This window comes from Pyrus communis, chromosome 16 (assembly GCF_041283825.1).
Source record: "Pyrus communis isolate YQ-2024b chromosome 16, ASM4128382v1, whole genome shotgun sequence".
NCBI classification, from domain to species: Eukaryota; Viridiplantae; Streptophyta; class Magnoliopsida; order Rosales; family Rosaceae; genus Pyrus; species Pyrus communis.
This window is the reverse complement of record NC_142580.1, coordinates 24,279,231-24,305,219: the sequence shown is the minus strand read 5'-3', so window position 1 is coordinate 24,305,219 and position 25,989 is coordinate 24,279,231. Positions and strand designations below refer to the sequence as shown.

The 25,989-nt window shown below is 38.9% G+C and overlaps 1 protein-coding gene across 1 annotated transcript; it reads right to left on the bottom strand.

The window, feature by feature from the left end:
* Positions 1 to 25,733, bottom strand: LOC137730635 (Tetratricopeptide repeat (TPR)-like superfamily protein). The gene is made up of 22 exons (XM_068469611.2): positions 25,039 to 25,733; positions 24,638 to 24,699; positions 24,089 to 24,181; positions 23,544 to 23,616; positions 7,328 to 7,639; positions 7,173 to 7,237; positions 6,957 to 7,088; positions 6,805 to 6,846; positions 6,184 to 6,708; positions 5,939 to 6,096; positions 5,231 to 5,744; positions 5,083 to 5,145; positions 4,884 to 4,985; positions 4,260 to 4,580; positions 4,047 to 4,139; positions 3,864 to 3,965; positions 3,532 to 3,770; positions 3,266 to 3,449; positions 3,051 to 3,182; positions 2,841 to 2,953; positions 2,604 to 2,679; positions 1 to 2,509 (listed from the first exon to the last, which is right to left on the bottom strand). The coding sequence occupies exons 1-22, from the start codon at positions 25,106 to 25,108 to the stop codon at positions 416 to 418; spliced, it is 5,565 nt and encodes a 1,854-aa protein (XP_068325712.2). The 5' UTR covers positions 25,109 to 25,733; the 3' UTR covers positions 1 to 415.
* Positions 25,734 to 25,989: the final 256 nt, after the last annotated feature.

Below are 25,989 nucleotides of genomic sequence, written 5' to 3'. Positions count from 1 at the left end.
TTGAGTACAAAACGAAAAATTTGGAATATCTGGAAAATCTTAATACATGAGAGAATTTGAACTTTATTGTCTTACAAGTTGAAAGCAATCATCACCCAAGGAATACACGATCATGAGGATTCACATTCGATGGGTTGATTCCATTGACAACAGACAACGGTTAAATCAAAAGAAAAAGAAATTATTGAATGAACTGGAAGATTAATATGATCCACTACTGAATTACGTACTCTACATACACTTCCGTAGTCATGTCATGTTTCTTTCACCTTTCAGCTTACGAACTCAGTTTCATTTAAAATTATCCTTCAACTTTGTAGAAAGAAAACTGTATCACAAGTATTCACAGTCGACAGGTTTCAGTCAGTTATACCACATGCTTCGTGGGAAAAATCTCTTCAGACGATCCATCTCTTCAACTAGAAACTTGAATGACCTCAGCTTCATTGTCACTATAATCTCCCCAACATTTACTTGGATTTTCCTCAACCACTAATTTGCTGCTGATCTCTTTTGCTACATCAATATCAACAACCGTATATGTTTCAATAGGCTTTGCTTCAAGATTAGAATGCGAGACTACATTATCAACATACTCTTCTTTCTGCAACTCTTCTTCAATTTTTTGCATCTCGCATCCAACTTCTAATGAAGACATGTCATTATTCTCTTTTGCTTCACCTTTAATATTTGTTTCAACACCAAGTGGAGCATTTATAATTGTTAACGACTCTTCTGAACCAATTGGAGATGTTGGGAACGCATTTTGAGTCACTGGAATATCATTAGGCGACAATGGATATCCATTTGGGGACATGGGATAACCACTTGGGGAAGGCAAAAAATCACTAGGAGATACTGGATAGCCATTGGGAATCCAAGGTTGGCCAGGTACAAACTCTGCCGCATGTGGGTTCATGACTCTAGGTGGACTAAAGTGATTTCCATCCCCCGTGTTCTCACCATTGTGGAAGACATGTTTATTACGTGAAGCCCGACTTCCAGATCTATTATATCCACCAGCCAATCGTGGACCATACGGAACCCTTGCTGTTGCTGACTGATGAGGTGATCTACGAACAGAACTGATCGTAAGCATAGGAGGAATATTTACTGGTGAGGGCAAAATCCCTCCATGATCTTTGGAACCTGCCACTGGAACTGAACCAAAAACTGGTATTAGGGATGGATTGAATGGTGGTGCGGCTGCAGAAAGTTTCTTGGTGGTCTCTTTTCTAGTTTCTGGTTCATCTAACTTTTCTCCATCAGTTGGCCCTTGCTTAACTATCCCACCATCAGAGAAATCATGTGGACTTCCATCTTCTTCAACCTTTGCTTCCGAAAGGGAAGAATTTTCTTCCATAAAGTGAGTTGTGCTTTCAGTTAAAACAAATGAAGGTTCTGAATCAGGGCAAACCTTGGTCGAACTGTCCAGCGCTTGAGTTTGCAATTGTCCATTTTGAGTAGCGTTTGGGGGTTGGGAAGTAATAGAAATCTCAACGTTTGAAACCATGACTTCAGCATTTTCAACTTGTCCTTCTTCATAAGCAGTGGTTTTCAGTTCTATGATCTCAGTTTCCACTTGTACTCCAGCACTACCATGCTTTACAACTCCCAGAGATTTCTTTGCCACAGAGTTCTGCACTTTTGTATGTTTTACATCAATACTATTTTCCTCAAGAGTCAAATCCACTTTCTCTCCCACAAGTTTTTGCTTTTCCTCTTCCTCGACATCTTTAACTACTATCACTTCACCGGTAACATCTGTTGCAGTTTTCTCCTGGCCAACCTTAGAAAGTTGTACAAGAGGAACATTTCCTTTTGGTAATTGCTCTGCCACTGCCTTCACAATTGTTCCAGGAGGAGCCAACGCAACTTCTTTATAAGAGAAAAGTTTTCCAGCTGACTGAACACTGGTTGGATTTGTCACAGAAGATGACTTGGTAACTTTATCAATAGAAGCTGGAGTAGAAGGTGCTGACTTTGGGTTTGAGAGCTTCTCTGTCCCTCCACTAACTGACATGCTAGAGTTTCTTGGCTTAGGACTGAAGCTTGCACTCTTAACAAACTTTTTTGAGACGGGAAGAGCAGGTCCAGGCAAAGCAGCAGGCTCAATTGGGCTTGTTTTTTGAGATGTCAAACTATTAGGCTTTCCATGGTATCGTGACAATTGGGATGCATGCACAAAATTAGTATTCAATTTTTCGAGGCTTGGTCTCCTTGACAGAAAGGATTTGCGACCCATGGGTGAACGACCTTTAGGAACTGCTTCGTGCCAACCTTCATCTGAGGCGTCATCTTGTGCTGCATCATCTTTTTTTTCGAATATTATTGATTGATCCAGTAGACTTGAATCAACTTTCTCATGCTTAGGTTCTGCAAATGGAGGTGCAGACTGGTTCTCTTTATCACCTGAATTCTCGGCAACAAGCTGACTTGGTAACAAAATTTCATCCTTCTGGTATCCATCTGAGACTATTGCCTCGTTTTTTCCTGGTTTTCCTTTAACCTGAATTGAAAGAGAGCTTGTCATATATTTCATGCAAACAACCACTAAATGAGCAAGACTATATTAAACTACAAGTAGATAAAATGTTTATAACCTTTGCACGAGCTTTTCTTGCATCCCTCGCTTTCGTATCAGCATCTGGTGTTATATAATCCAAAAGGTCTGACACACTGATTGATGTGATCAAAATATGAGGATATTTTCGATAAGAAGTACAAGTAGAAAGCATTAGATGGCTAATAGGAGAAGGGTGACGGTTTGAAGAGAAATGTGGATCGAGCATTGGTCCGTCAATTAACTAAATTTTATTATGATATTTGTTATTAATTACCTTAAATGTCCTTTGCTGGAGATAGAGGCATCTGGCTTTGGAGTACCATTGCGTGCAGCTTCTTGCTGCTCCAAAGCCTTAGACTCGAAATACTCAAGCCATGCAGCCGCATCCTACAATATTATTCAATGTATGAATTATGAAGTGTTTGTAGGTGGGAGAAAGATTTGCTAAATAAATAATATGAGATGAATTATGAAGTGTTGTTACCTGTGTGCGTAGATCCTCGGAGCCAAGTTTTGCTTGAAGTATCTGTAAGGTAGTTTGTTCATGCTGAACACTTAATGTGTAAGCTTCCATCAAAGAGAGTGCTATAGCAATGGCATGATAGCTAGCAGCGGTCTGAAGTAACCAGAAATGTGTGCTACCAATTAGTATAAAGCAGAAGAATAATGCAATAATAATGTGAGAGAGAGAGAGAGAACCTGTATATGATCAGGTCCAAGTAGCCTTTGATTGCACTTTAGAGCTTCATGGAGATACCTAAGAGCAACATGGACATTCCCCAGACCTTCTTCCATCATTGCCACGTTAATATAGGTGGCAGCCGTATTTGGATGAGACGGCCCACATGTTAGATGCAAAAGATACAAAGCACGGTTGACGTACCTAAAACAAATCACAAGTTAATCCATAACTAGGATGAGATCTGATGACATTGAATAATAAGAGCACTGCATACAATACATACTTGAGGGCCAACTCTGTATGTTGAAGTCTGTAATAGAAAACAGCCAAATCCCCATAACTTTTCATCGTATCAGGATGATCAAGTCCAAGCTCCCTCTCGTTGATATCCAATGCCTTTTGCTGATAGATGGTCGCCTGGTTGAAATCCCCAGTGTGGTACAATACTACAGCAAGAAGACTATATGCTCCCGCTGTCATTCGATGATAAGGCCCACATACTGACACTAGTTTTGAGAGTGCCTTCCAGAATTCATATCAAAGTTTGGGTCAATTCTTTCTTACCTTCCGAAAATTAATAGATATGTATACAACATAATATGCTTTCCTCCGTACCTTAGTGCCAAAATTAACCGCTTCCTCCAGTTTACCTTTATCCAACAAAGTCTTGGACGATTCTAAGAGTGTACGCCCATCCGCGGATGAACATGCAACGTGCTGCCCAAAGAAGCAACAATTTCATACAAACAGAAAACTCCTAATGGAACTTGAGAGTCCAATTTCCAATCAAGTGCTTACCTTATATACAGGGACCATGCTTACTATATCTGATTTCCGAAAAGGAGATACATTGTCCATATCGTAGTCCCTAGGAACAAGCTCAAGTCCAACCTGATGAATGGTGATTGTGTTTCAATAATTCAAAATGCAGGGATTCAAGCAGCTAAGATTTAGACATGAAATATATATATATATATATATAGAGTAGCAAATGGTCAGCTCATATTTTACCTTGTGGGACAATCCACGGAGAATGGCAAACTTCCTTAGATCCTTAACAGTTTCGTGTTTCCATTGCCACCCAAACCTCTTCAAAAGGAAACTTTCCACCCATTTCCATTTTAATGCATCATCATAAGTAATATCTACATCCCCATTTTCAGTTGATGGTGTTCCTAGCAATATATTTAAACATGCCGCTATTGATGCAGCCAAGTCTGCAATATTATCAACTGCTGCTACAACTGCTTGGAGTATGTGTTTGTAGGCTCGCACAACCATCTCATGGATACAAAGTGATTGTACATGAGGAAGCTTATCTGCAAGTTCAACCTAAAATGACATGGATAAAATAAGACAAGTTGCACACTATCTGATCTAGGATGAACAAAGATATGTACATAGAACTACTTACATATTATCTTTATTCGCTCGATCACTTTTATAATTAAACATAAAGAAGATGAGAGCTATTATCGACACTCTGAAAAGGTCATCCATCACTACTCATTTACTAAAACATAAGGGAGAGGATATACATGGTGATGCGCAAAATGACATTCTTGGGGTAACATACTATTATAGTAGAAGAAGTAACAAATCAAATATGTACAAGAAACTTCGAAAAATAATTACCACACGTCCTAGGGAAGACATTTGCAAACCCCTAGTATGCATAAAATCTGTCAATGTCCTTCCATCGACTGGTGAAAGTTCAAGGGAGCCAAAATCTGCAACCTAACACAACGACAAAAATTACTAAGATGAAGACATCTGAAGGCAAACAAAATAAAGTGAGAAAGGGGAGTTTGAGAAGTAGAGTTTAGAAACTAACCAGTTTTGGAAGTGCAGTGTCAACATAGTATTTATGTGCCATTTCAATCAACTCATTGGGTGACTGCAAATATGAGCACAATTTATCACATTTGCAACATGAAAACTACATAGCACAACGCCAATAGGAGGGAAAGCATCTAGAAAACCTGAAGGTGAAGACCAGTTTCAGATTCTTTGAGGCGCAAATATGACGATTCAGGAAGCATCTTTCTCCAAATAGTTTCCTTTTCTACATCTCGCTTTTCTAATTCCTCCTGAGTAGTGGTATCAAAATTCTGATTCATATCAAGGTTGTTAACCCCAACAACATCCTTCAGCTGGTCAGTTTTGTTGCTCCTGACATCCATTTTCTTTTTAATTTCCTTTAGTAACCCCCCTTGCTTTCCAAGACCCTTAACAACTGGCTCAATCTTAGCTTGTTCAGTTTTTTTAGACTCAGTTTTTCCCGAAGCTTGATTTTGCAAATGTTGTACCCAACATGCTCCTAGCTCCCATCTAATGGACTTAGTATTATTAGTGGGTCCATCCTGCAATCTTAACAGACTGTCTTCAAGTACTTTCTTCACGAGAGATCTAGTAGCAAGTATACTTTCAAAATCTGTACGTATAACCGCATTTGATGATTGAGGCAGGGAGGACTGTTGCAATAACAGCCTCAAGCTGAAATAGTGCAATGTAAATGTTAGAGGAAACATATATTTGTAGTTGTTAGTATTTAGTGGTTTAGTTGTGCACAAAGTAATGTTGGCCTACATCCTACTACCTTAAGTTTTTGTGGTTTGGATGTACATATACATACTCTTCCAAAAGGCATTCCACCAATCACTTAGCAAGCCCAAAATATAAAGCATTACCTATTAACATTCAAAGCATTAGCACCACCTTCAAGCTGGTCCTCAATTTCAACGTCCTTAGGAACAGGTTTTCCTTCCCAATTCACCTCACTTGAAACCCTCACAACAGCCGTAAACCCACAAAGTCTGACAACCACAACACCTAGTGTAGCAGTATCCTACAAGACCAAAAGTCAGTATTCGATATTTTTCGTCTTGACTTTATTATAGAGGTAGGACTATAAAAATACTATCAGTATACTCACATGAACAGTTGCACTTTCGTCAGCTGTTATTCCTTTGAGTAGGTTTCTCTGAGTAACTTGTTCTTGCGGAATTCCAAGAACTTGGCTGCCATCGTTTTTACAGTCTACCTTTATACTTGCATCGGGCATATTTCTGGTCACCTTAATGATTAAATCTCCAACACTTTCCTCGTGAACAAGTGAAAAAGTGGGATCATTTAAGGCACAATGGTTAGTCTCAACTAGACGCTTAATTGCTGTAACAGCTTTAAGAACAGAGACGTCCACAAATAAACTGTGAAGCAAAAAAGCCTTGCGGTCTCGCACTTGCCTCTCCTCTGCTGTTGAGCAAGGCATTACTTTTAGAATGGCAAACTCCTTTGCCCATGGCCTGTAATCATGTTTACCGTCTCTTCCCTGACCACCTCCGCTTCCTCCCCAGTTTTCGTCTTCCAAAGGAAGTGATGGGAAAACTGACGGTTTATCAGCAGCAATTGGAGGGACAACCCATGTGTTTGCGCGAAAACCGTAGGGAAGATTTCCAAACTGCGATCAAAAATAATAAACAAGCACTGGTAAAATATTCTTCTCCTATTCATCGTATGTAAGTTTGAATTGATAATGGTCACACTAAAAACCTACTCTATTGTGCTCAATGAAAGCCTTCATAACAGCGTTGTATGCCTGCAACCAGCAACCATACAAAAATTAATTTTAAACTAACAACAAAACAGTAAAATATAAAAATAAAAAATAAACACCTAATTAAAAACATGAAATAGTTTCGAACATACAACATCAAATGGCCTACTAATTTGCTGAAGAAGAACAACCAAAGAGTGAACTATTAGAGCTCGTTTTCCAGCAGGGTAGAATCCTTTCCTGGAAGCCACGATTGTCGTCGGCTTCCCGCTACAAACCCGAATCTGCAATTCACCAAATACTATACTATTATCAACTCAACCCAAGTTTAAAATAAATATATATATATATAGTTGCAAAACGCGTACGTCCATTTGAAACAAGTCGTCTTCTGTCTTATCCTCAAGGAACGGACGCGTAGATCTTCTTATGTCTGCAAAACAAGCACCAACTTCATTAAGTATAAACATTCAACAAAACCATCATATTCTAGAGGGAGGGAGAGAGAGGAAGGAAAGCATACAGTGGAGAGGAGGCGTAAGGTGAGACAAGGAAAAGAAGTCGTAGAACTGCCCGAGCTTTGGAGGAGGATACATGGACACGGTTGAGGCAGCAGCTGACTCGGCATCAACGATCGAAATTGAACCCGAAACTTTGGCCCTTGCATCTGCATTGGGCCCGTCGTCGTTTTGGTGCTTCGGTACGTCGCCCTTTGAGTTTGATCGGCCAGGCGTTTTAGGTGAAGAAGCGGATGACGAACCAAAAGATGTCGTGCAAGCGACGATGTCCATCAGTCGCCGGATGTGTGCCACGGCTTGCTCTTCTGTGTAGTCATCTGTGGCCATCACCAAAGTAACAAAAAATTAAAAAATAATTATTAGAAAGTTATATAATTAATTACAAACTTGCCTTCTAAATTTTACTGGTGTTCCACTTTGCTTCTCAAATGGCAACAACGAGTAATATGAGTTACAAAATTCTACAGAGTTAATGGTGGAGTGCCTTTGAGTCTAATGGAAATCACAGTCTATTCTTATAGCATATATAAATGCAGGGACCATTAATAAAAAATTTTACGGACTAAACAAAAACATATCTACGAATTAAAGTAATGGTTTTTTTTTTTTGTTTTTTTTTTTTTTTAGGTGAAAGTGATGGTTTGATAATTATCTCAATTTTAGTTTATTCCATTTAAAAACAAAATAAATTGTTGAGAATAAATTCCACACAAGCATATATAGAATTGTTTTGGTTTCCTGCAACCAAGATAGAAAAGATAAGTAAGACATTGTCACACGATATTGTGTGAGCCAAATTCCCTCTGATTTCTAGGTTAAGGAATAGTCACCTTCTCATAGAAATGTACATGCTTTTATATGTTTAGCACATCTACCTTGACAGGTAGGATGGCCAACCCTTGATTAATGTGAGTCCATCACGTGAGGCGTGAAGAGCATGTGGGACCGTGTCAAGGCCATTCTCAACAGCATGTTGGCCGTCCATGACTTTGGAGAAGATGAGAATCAGAATAAAATGAGGAATAAGAAGTTCCAATGTTGGATAAAAGGCGCTAGAGGCACTCTAGTAACAACACCCTCACATGCACAACTTGAAAACAAAGATTGAGAATGATGGTCGTGACAACTCTTCTTTTGCAAGATCCCACAACCAGACAAAGGTTGGTCCTCAGGCAAACTGACGAATCTTCCTCTACAAGATCACGTCGATAGACGGAGGCTGGTCCTTATTCAAACTGGAGCCTTAAAGTGCCCATGGGTTCACCTCCGTCTAGAAGCCACTCTCCTCTAGCTCATGACAATGTCAATGAGCTATAAAATTCTCTGGCTAGCTTCATCTGCCCTAAGCTTGCTCAACTATGTAGGTTCATTCCTAGTTAGGTCCCAACTTTTCTTTATCTTTTGTTGAGTCGTGGTGACTCATAACTAAGAGCCCAGCTACCGTACTGGACTTGCCTGACCAGAGCTGTATCTCTGTTCTCATCCAAAAGGTCTAGGTTAGGGTACTAAAGTCCACATCTGTCACGCTATTGTGGATAATGGGGATGACATGCTGTATGAGGACCTCGACTTATGTTCCAAATGCCACGGGAAAGGTGCCACCCCTATAGGTCCTCTTTTGGTTGAGCATTGTTGCTATGTTAGTAAGACTTTGAATCTCCTTTTTCGTTGAAGGGGAATTCACCTATAAGATTGCCTTTATTTGGTTTGGGTGTGCTTTGATACCTCTCTATGAAACTAGGCATCCAAGGAATTTGATAAAAGACACTCCAAAAGTACATTTCTAAGGGTTGAGTTTCATATAGTACTTTCTGAGGATAAGGTGAGTAATATGGTCTCTTATTGGATGTCATTATTAAAAGTAGGGTTAAATATTAGAAGAATAACAAGTGGTGTCTAGTGGTGATGGAGAAACAGCTCAGCTTGTGTCATTGCCTAGGTGTTATCTTCGGTCCTCCCTAGGTGAGAGGGAGGACCGAAGATAACAGCTAGGCAATGACACAAGCTGAGCTGTTTCTCCATCACCACTAGACACCACTTGTTATTCTTCTAATATTTAACCCTACTTTTAATAATGACATCCAATATCTCTACTCTTTTTTCTCTTGACAAGCATGTCGTACACTTACTATTAAGCATAGTTTAGGTCTCATACGTTTGTGTATATATAATTCATTTATCATTGTACTGGGTTTGAGAGAGCTAGTTGTTTTAATTTACTTGTTCTTTTCCTTTTCATGTTGTAAACAAATCCCTATCTGAAATACATAAACATGAATACCATTACTTCATTTCAGTTTTCTATCATACACTTCCATACTCTTTCCAATGAGATTTTTAAAAATTCGATTCACCAACCTCTTGCATGTGGCACCAACATTTTTTAGATCGAATGATACGACTTTGTAGCAGTATGTACCCCTTTCAAATATAAAAGAGGTCTTCTCTTTATCCTTCTCATGCATCTTGATTTGGTTGTACCCAGAATATGTGTCTATAAAGCTTAGGAGGTGATTCCCAAACGTAGAATTCACAAGTTGTTTTTATCCTTGGCAAAGGAAAGTTGTCCTTTGGGCAATGCTTGTTCAAGTTTGTGAAATCTACATAGTGTCTCCACTTGTCCCCCTTTCTTGCTGACAAATACTACGTTAGCCAACCACTCCAGATGCATCACTTCTTCGCTAAACCTTACTGTGAGAAGTTTATTGATCATAATTTGAATGATCTTCGTCCTGTCTGGGGTGAATTTGATCTCTTCTACACAACAACGATGTGGCAGATTATTAATCATAATATTAATGATCTTAGTCCTATCAAGTCTATCTGGCATGGACAATAAGAAGTATGTCCTCTTCTAGTTAGGTGTTGAAAAGACGATGACCAGTAGGTAACCTCAATTTGAAGGCTCAATCTATAATGCAACAATCATAGTTCTTAATATTAGCCTTTTAGGCTTTGAACCTCTAAGTGTAACTACTTAGGCTCTCTCCTGCATTGAGCCTCAATGTAGAGATGATTTGGCTTCTCCTTTATGTCCTTATAGAACATAATTTTGAGTCAAGAACATGATCTCAGCTCTTGTTAACTGTCAATGGTTCAAAAAGGCAGGTCATTGAACGACTGCATAACCATTCCCTCTGGAGTAGTAGGGATTATCTTACACATCAATGCATATTTATGTTGGTACAGTAACAGCATTGCAATTCTATAATGCGTTAGATGCACCATTGGTTCATCATTCCCAGAGAACATCCTGAAGCGAGGGAGAGAAAACTTCTTAGAATGCCTAGTCAATAAGTCCTAAGAATCCTGTTAGTAAACATAGAGGAGGACTACGTACGCATGTCCCTTCTCAATTCTTTTTCATGTTGATTAGAAAAGGTAGGCATCTGTCTATGGTGTTGCTCAATCAGCCTTTCTACCTTTTTGGGTGTTGATCACGTTGCATTCTTCCTCTACATCTTTTGTAGAGAAGCCTTCTGAGTCCTATGGGAAAGAAGCTAACCCTCTTGTTAGACTTGTCATCTTCACTAACTCCACTAAAGGCTGACACCGGAATAAGACCTTATTGCTGCGAATGGCCCCTACATTACTGCCACTACAGCTCCTCATTGAATTACCCATATGTTGAAAAAGCTCTGGAAAGAGCTGTGGTGCGAGGTTCCATGGGTCCCCTACAACTTTTCTACTATTGGGATCATTTCATGCCCCCTTACTTTTCCCCATTGAGGGAGTAAGGCACCTTTGTTGCAGCTCTGCTATCTTGCGGCCCGTCCAGAGGGGGAACCTACGCAGATCCCAACGTTATGAGCTAGTTCTTTTCATAACCTCAAGTTAAGGTCCTAATTTGCCTCTCCTTGGACCGGGACTTCGCAAAGGAGGTTTGAGTAGATTCACCTTCTCAGGAATACCATTGTTTTCGTTTTGATTAAGCTCCTACCTCTGCATGCAGGAGGCGGTGATGAGAAGTTCTATCCGAACATCAAATCCCATCAGCACTTTCGTCCCCCAAACCACTAAACCATGGTTGTGGGAAACCTCTGGCCTTAGAATCGACCCAATTCTCCACAGTAGAGGTGGATCCTAATTGATATATAACATGTACTTCCAAAATGGGAACATGATTTGGAAGAGGGGTTTGGTTTTATTCTTTTTGCTAGGTAGGACCATAGGAAGTTGAGAGCTTTTCCCTAAATCGTTATTACTCCGAGTACGTACCATAACGATAGTGCTAGGGTTGGAAATTGTTTTCCCTGAAGTTTTCTATACTCAGAATTGAGAGATGGCTATGAGTATGAACAAGCTCCCGATGAAACAACCAATTTTGACAAAATAATTCCCCACAAGTGGAAGAAATATCTCCAGTGTGTTAGTAACCAAGAAAGAAATGACAAGACCTTGTCACACCGATATGGTGTGAGCAAAGGCTATCTGATGCCTAACTTAGACTTAATTGAGTAGAATGAATCACAACCAACGTGTTCTTTGTCTAGGCACGGTTACCTTCTCATAGAAATGAACATGTCTTTATATAGAGACTACCATGGGCTTGAAGACAATTCATTAGGGTACATGTGGCACTCCCTAAGTTGTTGGTTTAAACCCAATGTTATCTTGCTGATTTAGTGAACAACGGTTGACTATGTTAGATGTGATAAGGGGCACCACTTGAAAGTCCTATTAGGGATGACCGTCGGTGATCATGGCCTGTATGCGGACCATGATTATTGGGATCATTATATTATGAAAATCATGTTGGACTTCTTGCCTTTTCAACCATTTCTAGGCTAACCTCACCTGTGAGCCTTTCTGGGATCGTGGAGAACATCTTGGACCTTACTCGGCCAACCGAGCACATCCACGATCTTCTGGGTAGGATGGCCCAATACCTTGAGTAAAGTGAGTCCATCATGTGAGACATGGAGAGCACGCTTGCTCAACAGAGGTGTCTCCTCTGTCAGGCGTGATTTATAGGCGGCGTCCCCTCTCGCAATTACTACCTATCCCACGTAAGGGTTAAGAGCAAACGAAACCCGTGCATGTGTCGTCATTTCTTGGGCCGATGAAATTTGTTTAGGATTTGAGGTTATATAGAAGAGTGGAAGAAATATGTAAAGAAATGTATATAGGCACGCATTAAAAAATTAAAACCCCAAAACCAACAATCATTCATGTTTTTACTTTTAAACTTTTGTTTTCAATTTTCTATATTTCTTCTTCCCTATTTCATATTTTTATTAGTCTCCCCCACCCAATATTTTTTTCTCTTATCTCAATTATAAAAAGTGTAAAATAAAAACCAAAGAGTACTGATAGGCAATTACATATTTGTAAGACATTTTAAGACGACCTGGTGTGACATGCAATATATTCAATAACATCCAATGAGATAAAATAAATAATTAATGTGGTATTGCATATAATATGTAACATCATTTAGTGTTCTAGATTTTTTAATTTTTTCAAAGCACCATAATTTCAAACCAACTCTTAATATAAAAATGCAGTTAGACTAGCATTATTTAAAATAGTTATCAAGAAGACCCTAAAGGATCAAACTGAAATAAACCCAAGAATCATGTATCTTCTAATTAAATCCTTGACCAACATTTCACGTAAGTAAACCTTCCTTTTGTAAGGTGATGAGTTAAGAGTAAAGCTAATTCAAGATTTGAGTGAATTTTACAACCTATTTAATCCTCTCCACAACTAGTAAGCACATAATTTGCTCATGATTTATTATATGAAATTAATTCCCCTATTGTATTGTTTTCATGGACGGAGGGAGGTAAGGTCCAGTAGGGCCACATGCCCCCTCCCATCCTTATTTTTTTTCATTACAAATTATTCAATTAATCTTTGCCATTTTTTTTTACTTTGTATATTAATTAATCATATTAAAATAGTGAAAATCCTCTTTTAGTTTTTAAATGCTTCTCTGTCTTATATATTTTTATCACGCACTAATGTCTAAACCTTGTTGAGTTGCATGTATTTAGTTAATTAGTACAAATGAGCATTAAATTGTCAACAATTAAAGACAAAAATTAGACCATAGAGTAATAAAATTAGGCATTTTGTAATTAATGTTTTCAGCATTTGTAAAAGAACTAGTTTTATTTATCCAAAAAAGAAGCTCAAATTTTTTAGGGTGCCCCCCTTAGTTAAATTTCTGGCTTCATCCCTGATTGTTTTGTTTATCTTTTTTTGCACATTTTACTAATGTCGACAAATTCCATTCATGCATAGTTCCATAAGTGGGGTTTTGTGTGTACATTTTATTAATGTTGTTTTCTTTAGTTATTGGCAGATTTTAATGGGCACGTGTTAATGCTTTGATTTTTTATATATTGAATTTATGTAGTTGATGTGACAGCCCGTCCCGAATTAATTGTACAATAGGTGTGAAATGGCGATAATGTCCTTGGTGGATATTTGCCATTTTGGTGTGTTGTTTTGTTGTTTTGGTGGTTGACTTTACAGAACACACACATACACCCATACTATACACTCCCATGACTCCCTCTCTCTTCTTTCTCTCGGATTTTCTTCCATTTCCTTTGCAAGTGTACGGATGAACTTCAAAACCAACCTTTCACGCACGGATCGACATCTAGAAGGTAAGATTCGAACTCCTTGCAAGCTCCTGAGTTCATCCATACCCCTTTTAGAACTTGAAACCCTCGAAAACCCTAGAACCCGAGAACCCAAGTTTCATGCATTGTTCATGCACTAATCATTGCGAAGGTTTCAGTGGATTTTAAGGTCTTAGGGAGCTTTAGAATACTTTCACGAAGCTCGGGGAACAACTTTGAAGGATTTTGGACGTCAGGATAGCAAGTTCTAAGGTTGGCCGGATTTTGCGAAGTTTCTCCAGTGAGATTCCATGAATTTTAGGGCTTGAAAGTGGTAAGGTTTTGTTCTACTTGTTGTAAGCTTCATTTTGGTACCAATTTCAGGGAATTTGGTTGAGAAATGAAGAAGATATGAAGTTTTGAAAATTTTCCAGTTTCCGGCGAGAATTCGAGTTGCAGACGGCGGGGCTGACGGTGGCGGACAGCAACGGCTGGCGAGACTCACCGGAGAAGACAAGAAATATTCCGTCAATTTTGACGAAATATACTAACGGCGTCAAGTATATATAACAGTATATTCCATTTTTGGACAGAATATTCCCTAACGCCGTTAGGGTTCCCACACGTGTGCCAAGCACGTGCCCGTGCGTGGCCGGCGCATCTAGCCGTGCCTTGGCAGGCGCGTGGCGGCGCGTGGGAGGTCAAAAAATTATTTTAAAAATATGGGGATGTTCGTGAAGTTGAGTAGATCATGTTGGTGTATCCAAACACCCCATTTGAGCATTGTATGAGAAGTTATTACCTAGTTTTGGCTATGTGCTTTAAATTGACGTTTTTATAGTTGTTTCGCATATAGGTGAGACCTATCCTGAGGACGAGCACAGTCACTCGAGGGAAAGGGGTTACGACCCTTCCACATATCAGTGAGTGGGCTTTTGGTTTTCCGTATATACCTATATATTTGTGGTTTTTCCCAGAAAATGAAATGGAATCTTTATATGTTTTAAATGCCATGCATAGCATTTGCCTATTTATTTATGCATTAATAGTTGCATATATGTATGTTTGGTGTTGCGGACGCACAGGTAAGTGCCAAGTAAGTTTATGGTTTATGATTGTGAATTAGTGATTATGTGAGATGCATAGAGAACTCATAACCTGCACCCCTAGTGTTAGTGCTCCTGCCCAGAGTAGGGCACAGTCCTTCACGTGATGTTCACCTCCCGCACCACACGCTCATCTTGGATCCAAGTTAGGTGCACAGTCCTGTCGTACAGACCACTATAGGTGGTTCCAACTTATAGGTGACCAGCGATTGTTCGCCCAGTCTTCACATAATCGTAGCACTTGAGCGTATTTATTTACACCCAGTTCTATCGTACATATAACTTTAGGTGGTTCTGACTCGTGTGCAAGTATAGTTAGTGAGTTGGGGATTTGAGCTCTAGATTCAGCCGTACAGGTCACATTAGGTGACTCCGGCTGACATGTTACTTGCATTGATTGACATTACCTGGGTTACATACATTTTATGTGGAAGCATTCGACATGGCATATTTCTGAACATGTTTTCTATATATGTGTATATTCTATTTTCTGGGAAATTATACAGGTTTTACAGAGAGGGGTTAGAATTTTTGATAATGAAATGATTTTGAAAAGCTTTGTTTTTGCCCACTCACACTTTCTGTTTTGCACCCCTCCAGGTTCTAGTTAGAAACAGCTTTGGTGGTTCACGAGGACTTGATAGTGGTTATGACAGAACATCCCAAATGTAGGGTCACCTTTGGGTGTGGTGTAATTAGTTTTCCTTTTTTTGGACTGCACTTAGGTTTTCTGTGCTTTGATTATGTTTATCACACTTAGTTTCACACTAGTGTGTTACTTTAACTAGTTTATTTAGTAGATTGGTTTTTATTTATTCGTACTTTTATTATTATCTTTTGCTTCCGCACTGTGCACATGGCTACGTCATCCTCACGTGACGGCCAGCACGCCTTGATTTCGGTCGGGGTGTGTCAGTTGACAAATTCTATTCATAAAGAAATTATTATTTGTTTCATTCATTGTATTGGCTACTTTATTTGGATAATACTTAGGTACTCACTAGTAAGCGTTTTATATGCTCACATTTTTATTTTAGTCCAATGATATTTTGACACATATTTCGTTGTATAAAAGGAATAGACAAGTTAATTAATTTTTCATAGAAAAGCAAGGAAAGCGTGACATCTTTTGATTGGACCAAATTAAAAAACTAGTAAATAAGGTACTCACTAAGGATGAATGTTCTTGTACAATCTTATACGTGTGTTTTTATGTAGTTAATCTATGTGATATTTGATATTTTATGTTATCAATTTTGTGTATCTCTGGTATAGTTACCAATCAATTTGTGTATCATTTGTAGTTGTATACATGAGATTTTGTGGGTTAAAACATAGTCCGACTTGGAATGTTTAATTCGACTCTGAATCAAGTTATGCTGGTCAGCACTTGGAAGGTGAAGATGCCATAAAGTGAAGGTGATGTGGAAAAGTGCAAATTAAAACCTAAAGTAATTAAAGTAAGAGTGCATAGTTTGGGGGTCTCAGATGTCCTTGAGCTATGTTTCACCTAAATACGAAACTACTAAAGTAAATATTAAAAATTTCATGTATTTGTACGAAATGCGACTATTGGAAAAACTATATTCTTCACACGCCGCCACAAATACGAAACTACCAAAGTAATTTCATGTGTGCCACTAAGGTCGACGCCGGCACCGGAGAATTATCTTGGTCGTGAATGGTAGAAATTCACCGGAGATTTCTGGTTTTGAAATGGAGGTCATGATCCCTCAGGTTTGGACTCTAGCTCGATATTTTGTCTTTGTTTCTACGTTCGGGAAGAAGAGAAGGAATGAAGGATGGTGGTGAAGTTTGCCAATGTGAGCGTGGTAAAGGTGGTGGTTGTTTTGTTTTTGTCTTTTCATCTTTTCACAGAGTATAGAGGGTTAGATCATTGAGAGAGAAAGATAAAGAGAAAGAGAAAGAGAAAGAGAAAGATAAGGGAAGTGAGAAAGAGAGAGAATGAGAGTGAGGAAGTGGAGAGGGTACGCGGTAGAGGTGTGGACCCCACTTGGCACACACTTAACCTTCAAAGCAAATGACAACAAGATAATTTCACATTTATTGAAATTACCAATTTGCCCTTACACTGTGTTTCGTAAAATCTTCATCATAAGTCTAAATTACATTCCGCTAGTGCCCACACGTTTGTAGTGAAGAACGATACAAGAATGTGTGTATGTGTGTGTTTGGTTCAAGCCCAAACAATGTCCATTAGGTACTGGCCTAATTAGGTACTAAAATAAATGGGTCTACTTGACGACGTATTTAACAAGTCCAACGAGTAAGCCAACAATATCACAGTGTGCAGCCTACAACACTAACAGTCCACGGTTGTCTCGAAAAAAAAGTTGTCGACTTCCAAGAGTGCAAAATTACTAGTTTTCTCTCGTTGTCAAATGTGCGTATATCATTCACTACACGTCGGATTTACGTTTAGTTCTTTGTACATTCGATTTACATCTCACTCACGCTCACTTATTTGTAAAGACATGTACTATCTAGAAATACAAGAAAATGGACAAAGAGTGAAAACAACTCAGATGTACACGTAGGATTTTCACTTAGCCTGCCACGGGCATTTTCGTAATCTCCCAACTTCTCCAACTTGCTTGGAAATCTAGTAAGGACCGATAAACAGGGGTTTAATTTTATAGCTCTTACTGATATGCAGAATCACCATGATGATAGCTTCAGAAACACCTAATCACCAACTTCGTAGACTCGCTCAGTAGAGTGTGTGTCTACACATTGAAGAACTGAGGGTCTCGGTATATCCTCTAGTGTCCGGATAGCTTTCTCAGATTGTCCGTCCGTCTGAGAATGGTTAGCTATGTTGTAGAGTAGATGTGTGCCAAGGCTGACTAGAATGTGTATATCTTCGAAAATTTAGAGGTGAAACTGCAGACATAGTAAAAAAAGATGTTGACTGGTCTAGAATGTAGCTCTCACGAACTGGCATAAAGTGTGTTGACTTAGTGAGTCAGTCGACAATCATCAAAATACCATCTCTCAATGTGTACGAGGCAATTTTTATAGGAAGTTTATGGTGATATTCTCCCATTTCCATTCAGATATAGGAAGTGACTGCAAAAACTTGTACGGTTTCTTTCTTTCTGCTTCTATCTAGTGACAAATCAAGCAATTGCTTACATGCTAAGAAATTTTCTTTTTCATCATAGGCCAAAAGTTGAAAGGCCTGACTTGAAAATTGGCTAACAAAACTCCCTGATCATCAGTATCTAACATCCAACTAATGCTCCTAAGTTCTGCTAGAAGTGGAATATGATAGGCCTAAAGAGTATTAAACCATCTATAAGGTTTTCTATCGAGGATGTCAGCCATTCCATTAGTATGACTGGCGCGGTACTCGATGGTGCAATCGTAGTCCCCGATTAGCTTCATCCATCGATTCTGCCTAGGGTTAAGCTATTTCTTGGTGAAGATATACTTGAGATGTTTATGATTGGTTAAGATTCAACACATTTTTTCATAGAGATTGTGCCATAAGATTTTCAGTGCAAGGACAACAGTTATTAACTCCAGATTGTGGGTAGGGTAAATCACTTCATGCGGCTTCAGCTGACGGAAGCATAAGCGCTTACCCCACTATGTTGTGTCAGCACGCAGCCTTAACTATTCGGCTAACCATTAGTGTAGAATTCAAAGTTACCACTATTGTTAGGAAGTGTAAGGATAGGGGTTTGAGTGAGACAATACTTCAGCTGCTAAAAAATCTACTCACATTCATTGTCCCATTCGAATTTGACTCCTTTCTTGGCCAACTTTGTGAACGTAAGGCTATGGGCGAGAAATCCTTGACAAAGCACCAATAATAGCCAGTAAGACCAAGAAAATTTTGTATCTCGATAACATTTCGTGGACACTCCAAATTTTCCATTGTTGCTACCGTCTGAGGATTAACAAGAATACCATATGTTGAGAGCCCGTGTCCCAAGAAAGACACCTGATTGAACCAGGACTAGCATTTGCTAAAATTGGTGTATAGTTGATCCTCCTTGAGTTTGCTTAGAACCCATCGTAGGTGTTTGGCATGTTTGGTTTCACTCTTAGAGTAGACAAGAATGTTGTTGATAAATACTATCACAAACCTGCCGAGCTAGAGAGGAATAGTCAGTCCATCATGTCCATGAAAGCTATTGGAGCATTTGTAAACCTGAAAAGCATCATAAGGAACTTATAACGACCATATCAAGTCTTGAATGCAACCTTAGGAACATCAAATTTGATCTTCGGTTGATAAACATCAGACCTTAGATCGATCTTTGAGAATCGGGCTCCATAGTGTTGGTCGAAAAGATCATTAATTCAAGGCAAAGGATAACAGTTTTTAATTGTTACCTATAATCGATGCACAACCTCACAATTCTGTCTTTCTTCTTCACAAATAGGACCGGAGCTCCCCATAATGAAGTGATAGGTTGGATGAATCCCTTATCTACGAGTTCTTGCAACTGAGCCTTTAGTTCTCGCAATTCTACATGAGCCTTTAGTTCTCACAATTCTACATGAGCCATATGATAAGGTGATAAGAGGGATATGTATTGTACCTAGAAGTAGATCGAGGTGAACACCACTCCTCAATCTAGAGGTATCTCATATATATCTTTGAGAAGGACGTCAAGAATGTATGTCTTCGAGTCGTATTAGATTGTTTTCTTCTACTATGACATGAGCTAAGAAGCCTTCACAGCTTTCTCTTAGTATTCGTTTTACGTTTATGGCAAATAATAACTTATGCTTTAGTTTCCTATGTTCGTCTGTGAAAGTGACCACAATCATGCTTATCCATTCAAAAGTTATTATCGACAATCCACCAAAACATAATTCTGATGTAGCCAATCCATTCTTAGGATCACGTCAAAGCCTACGATCTCTAATGGAATGAGATTAACTGGCATCATTTGGTTGGCAATTAGAACGGTGAATCATTTGGATTCCTATTGGACATAGCAGACTTTCCCTTGTGGCATTGCGATTCTCATGTCTTACCTGATAGGAGTACCTTGAGTTAGAGTCATTTGAATAAATAAGAGTGATATGGCTAAGTGGGCTGCACCCAGAGCAATCAAAACTCCAGGAAATGGCCAAGAATTTTTAACGTACCCGTGATTACGTCGAGATTATTCTGAGCATCCTAGTAAGTGACATCGTTGACATGGTCATGAGTTTGCTATCCTCCTGCATGACCTTTTCATCTATTTCCACAATTTTGATTTCCTCAACCGTAATTGCCTCTATTAGCCTACCTGTCGAATGCGTTGCTACCTAACGTTTCCTTGGCATTATAGTATTATCCATCTTCATACCACTATAAACCAGAATTATGGCACCGAGACATGACTACCTAGTACTGCCTTGTGTTTCCATTATAAGGAATCATACCGCTTGGACAATGGTTGACAGCTTTTGGATATTGAATAGTGTCGTACTTATAGTGTATAGTACCATTATAAGTTAGCTGGTGATAAGGGTTGGATCCTATGAGGTTGCTGGTAGGGAATTGCTTTGATGAGTTGATTCTATTGTTTATGAGGACACTAGTTAGCTAGATATTCCTGCTAACCATAGGTGTAATAACTTGTACTTTCTTGCCTACACTCAATATACTGACGAGTGTTGCATCAGAAGTAATTCTAGGCATTGGTGTTGTTGGAACTGCCTTGAGGACGGAAACAGGAACTGTCGTTGGATTTACCCCACAAAAGGATTTTCTGGAATCCAATCCCCATTTAGAAGATATGGAATTGTAGTCGTTTTTTTTTAAAGACAAGTTCTGCCGGTGACCAAAAAAAGATCACTTCCTGATTTTTTCGTTGAGTCCTACTACCTTCAACACCAATATTGTCACTCAGGCCATTTTCAGAATTCTCGACACGAAGTTAAGCCTCGTAGAATTCCTTGTATGTGGTACATAGTGTAGATGCTACCAAGGAGCGAAGCTACTTGTGAGTCCCTTTCTTAAACTGGTGGAGTATTTTTGTAGGGTTGGTACTGATGGCTTGACAGTAGCGGACAGATCATTAGACTTCTGGTGGTACTTAGCTGCCAAAATCTGCCTGCTTCTTGTTCATGAACTCATCCCTCTTCTAGGTCTTGTACTAAAGAGGCAAGAACTTACTCACAAACTGTTGCTTCAATTTATCCTAGTCTTCTCTTTTGTTTTCCGAGATTTGTTCCTTCTCATACCTCCACCACGACTTTGCTAGTCCTTGTAGGAACTATGATGTTGTCATGATCCATTGATCAACTGGGGAAGTTTCCCTGCTTTTGCGTGGTGCAGAACATTTTCTCGACTACTTGGGGTCTTCATAAAAGTGATTCACTTGAAGACCAAAGGTAGTCTCCAAAACATTGTTTCGAGATTGGTGGAATCTACACTGAATTGGCCAAAATTAGTAAAAACTTGTGTGGTCTGTGCTCTACGAGGAGGCATAATTCTGGCATTAGAGATCAAGAATTGAGAGTGTTTACAAGTGTGTGATGAATGCAAGACTAGCTGAACCTATGCTCTGATACCAAACTGACACACCCCGACCTGGAATGTCTACTTGGACACTTGAATCGAGCTGTGATGGTCGATACCTAGAAGGTGATGAAGCCATAAAGTGAAGGTGATGCGGAAAAGTTCGAATAAAATAAAATCTAAGGTAACTAAAGTAAGTGTGTGCAACGTGTGGGTCTCAGAGGCCCTTGAGATATGTTTCACCTAAATACAAAACCACTAAAGTAAATAAAAAAGACAAAAGTAATTTCACGTATTTTTACAAAACACGACTATTGGAGAAACTATATTAAAATAGTCGAATTTGGGAAAGCAGAAGGTAGATTTGGATTCTGCACATCGAGAAACCTAAGGAGGGACCCCAAGTTCTCCCACACGCTAGTTGGGTAGCCAAAAGGTCGCCGACTATAGAGCATTATACCTTCGAGTTAGGTTATCGCCACATGCCGAACTATAACTACGTGAGTTCTTTGAAAACCTGAGAATGGCCGGAATTTGGGCAGATTTTCCATGGCTCATTCCGAGCTCAAATCTTGAAGTCAGCAATTTATATATCAAATTGAAGCTTGGAACGAGAAGAATACGATTATACTTATTCGGAGTTCAATTAGTGGCTAGAGGCGGTCTGAAAAAGGTCAATAATCTATAGTCTCACCGAAAAGTTGTGGGTTTTCCATTTCTTCATCTGCGCCAAGACACATCTATTTCACATCCAATAAACAAATCTTTATCTACACAACGAGAGGAAGAGAAAAGTGGTTACCCCGAGGCTTATCTTGGCCGGGAATGGTAGAAAGTAACCAGAGAATTCTGAGTTTGAATTGGAAATCATGATCCCTCAGGTTTGGACTCTAGCTCGAGGTTTTTGTCCTTGTTTCTCAGTTTGGGAGAAGAGAAGAAACAAGGGATGTTGGTGACGCTTGCGGGAGTGAGCGAGTTCGAGGTGGTGGTTGTTTCCCTTTTTCTATGTTTTCACAGGGAGGAGAGGGTTAGAGAGTGCTGAGAGAGAAAGAGAAAGATGAGGGAAGTCAGAGAGAGTGTCAGAATTGGAAAGGGTACACGGGCAATGTTGTGGGCCCCCACTTGGCACCACTCCAACCAAAGAAAATGACAATAAGATAATTTCAATAAATGTAAATGACCAATTTACCCTTGCTTGCGTTGTGTGTTTCGTAAAATCATAAGTTCAAATTTTGTTTTGCTTGCGCCCACTTGGTCATAGTTATGAGCACTACAAGAATATCTGTGTGCGTGGGTCAAACAATAAGTCTATTAGGCACTAGCCTAATTAGGAACTAAAATAAACGGGTCCACTTGCCCATTTGTTAATAAGTCCAACAAGTAAGGCAATAATATCACAGTTTGTAGCTTGCAACACTAAGAGCTTGTTGTTATCTCGAAAAACAAGTTGTTGATTTATGAGAGTGTAAAATTACCATTTTGCCCTCCTGATTGTGAATTGTGTTTAAATAATTCGTTGCATATCAAATTTACGTCTTGTTTGCGCTCACGTGGTCGTAAGGACACGTACTATCTAGAAAGACGAGAAAGAGATAGGTGAAAAGTATTTAGATATCCACGAAGAGTTTCCACTTAGCCCACCAAAAGAATTTTCGTAATATTTCGATATCAGGAAATAAAATACGATGTTTTGGACGGGTGTGACATTTTATATCTTGATTTTAGATTATAAATTTTATCTCCACACATTAATTTGTGTATCTGTGGCATAGGTACCAACTTTATAAGCGTACAAGTTGGTTCTTTTACCTCAATAAGAGGTGAATTAGAAAAACCAAGCGTCATATCTAAACCAAATATGCATTAAAAGAATTAAACTTGGTATGTGATTTATGGTTTGTAACATGGTTTTCTTCTATTTTGGCAAGAATTTCTTCTGTTTAATTGATACACAATTTAATTTTCAAATTTAGGAACTTACTAGTTTTGATAAAATATAGGGAAGTCTTGTATAATAGGCTAGCAATGGAGAGCGGTTGGATGGACCTACCTTCGACGATGGTGAGGTGGCAGGGTTTGAGGGAGAGGATGTCGACCGAATCTTTGAGTTTGGGTCCTCGCACCTGATTAGGATTTCGTCACAATCGATGTCAATTTCGAACGGTGGCGATCGGAAATGGAGGAGCACGTCCCATCCATCCCACGGTCACAATAGAATTAAAACATGGAAAGAGATCCTCTTTGCGACCGCATTCCTTCCACCTGAGCTAATTGATCACAAAATTTGGATTATTGAAATTTGATTCAACGGTTAAAATTATTATAATTTTTAATGGAATCCTTTATTTATAATCGTTGAATCAAATTTTAAAAATCTAAATTTTGTACTCAATTGACTCAGATGAAAAGGAACATGAAAGCCGTAATGGGTGAGATGGGAATTAAATGATATGCTTGCCTATATCACACCAATCACCAATCACCAATCACCAATCACCAATCACAATAAATGAGAGGTGGGACCCAGTGGCACCAGGTACTGTACGCAGTGCAAGTGAAAAGGATGCAAAATGGAACTCAGGAGGGAGAGGCTACCTCGTGTGATAAGGAGAAATTGGTCAAATGACATGTCTCCACGTGGACTCCCAACAGCTTTCTCACGTCCAGGATCCTGTCCGTAGAGATGCCCTATGTATGCATATACATTCTTATTACAATTACCAAACACATAAAAAATCTTTACAAAAATAATAATTAGAAGATCTAATTATTCCAACCCAAATTACTTACTTTGTTACACAAAGGCTGCTTATGTTGTCTAATTAAATTTACTTTTTTACATTTTTCATGAAATTATATTGTTTAGATTATGAAGATGTATGGCATCATCTTCCGTTATAACATTTTGTTGAAATGTTTGTGATATTATATTTTGTCGAACAGTCTATCATTGTTTACCTAAATATAAAATAAACAAAAAATGTTTAAAAACAGGTGGATGCATTACATTGCAGATTTAAAACGAGGTTGTGTTTTATAATATTAGCAACCAACTAATATAACTTTGTGCATATGGCCAGCAGGTGATGAAATGTAATCAAGGTAGATTATGTATTTACAAGTCCAAAATACCTATTTACGTACCTTGAGAGTTACTTGTAACTCATCTGGTGTTTCGATGCTAATCTCTATTACGGTAGGCAAAACTGCAAGAATTAGTAAACAATGGAGTTAAATAACATTAAGAGAGAACACGTACATAATCTCTATTTGAAAAATGAAAAGAATAGTGTATTTGCGTTTCTTAATTACTTTCAACTACTTGTATGCATACATACATACATACATACATCCATACATCCATACATGCATACATATATGTATATATACACACAGCAAAGAACACCAACAAAATTAAAGTGATACTGTTAGACCAAAAACATACAAACAAAGAAAAAGAGTTACAGAAGAGATAACATATGGTATCAAATGAAGAGAAGAAATTGAAAGTAATAATAAAAAGAAAAGGAAAAAAAAGGAGGAACCTTTCTCCTCCTTTTTCTTCTTGTCTCCCTTGGGTTTATGGGGCTTGGCCTTGCCAGTCTTGGGAGCCATTGTCCACCAAAACTAACTACTATACTGTGGCTGCTGCTGCTTTTTCTTCCTTCTAATTAATAACCTTAGCGATGCGATGATAACTATGACTTTGAAATTGAACGTATCGAACTGCAGTCTCTCTCTCTTGGAACCAAAACTCTTGAAAGAAAATGAAATCTCCGTCAGTCCGCCCACCCTTCAACTAATCAACCAGCAAAACCAAACAGAAATCCAAAGGGTTAGTGGCTCTAACGTACTTAGTTGAAAACCAGCTGGAAATTTGTATTTATGTTTTTCTCATATTTTTCTTTTTTAACAAATGAACAAGGATAGTATAGGATTGGATTGGGTTGTGTTGGATTTGAGGAGCTAGCTGAAAGAGGAGCTTTTACATGGCATGGCAGAGTGGGTGGGGATTGAAGAGCGTGAACAAGTACTGAAGTGGCATATTCTCCAGCGCAATTTAGTGATTTGATTAGAGAGTGCTGTGATGGGGACACAGAGAGTGAGTCTGTATGTTTGTCTCAGAGAGAGAGAGAGAGAGAGAGGAGAGAGAGAGAGGGAGAAGGATAGGATAAGGTAAGCAAAGCAGCGCCTTAGACACCCGCACACAGGGAGAACGTAAGGGTAAGCAATTAATTTCGGGCCTCTCGTTTTCGTTCTCCCTCATTTTATCACCTCATCACCTCTCTCTCTCTCTCTCTCTCTGTCTTCTTCCCCTTAGATTTGTTGGATTTTGTTGTACTTGTATTTTGAAACACGCAGTAGGATATTCAAAGGCCCAAGACTAGTTTCCTAAGTCGGCAGAGATTTTTACATGTGGCAAAATACGAGACGGTATATCATATACTATTATACAAGTGGTTGTCCATTCGTTGATATAATGATATATAGTTTAT

What these genes read in the sequence shown, in the direction of transcription:
- LOC137730635 (XM_068469611.2), bottom strand. Translation starts at nt 25,108, where the DNA reads ATGGCTCCCAAGACTGGCAAGGCCAAGCCCCATAAACCCAAGGGAGAC. An exon ending in GAAGAAAAAGGAGGAGAAAG is followed by an intron (nt 24,700 to 25,038) that starts GTTCCTCCTTTT and finishes TAATTCTTGCAG; the next exon opens with TTTTGCCTACCGTAATAGAG. An exon ending in CCACCTCACCATCGTCGAAG is followed by an intron (nt 7,640 to 23,543) that starts GTAGGTCCATCC and finishes TGATGGCCACAG; the next exon opens with ATGACTACACAGAAGAGCAA.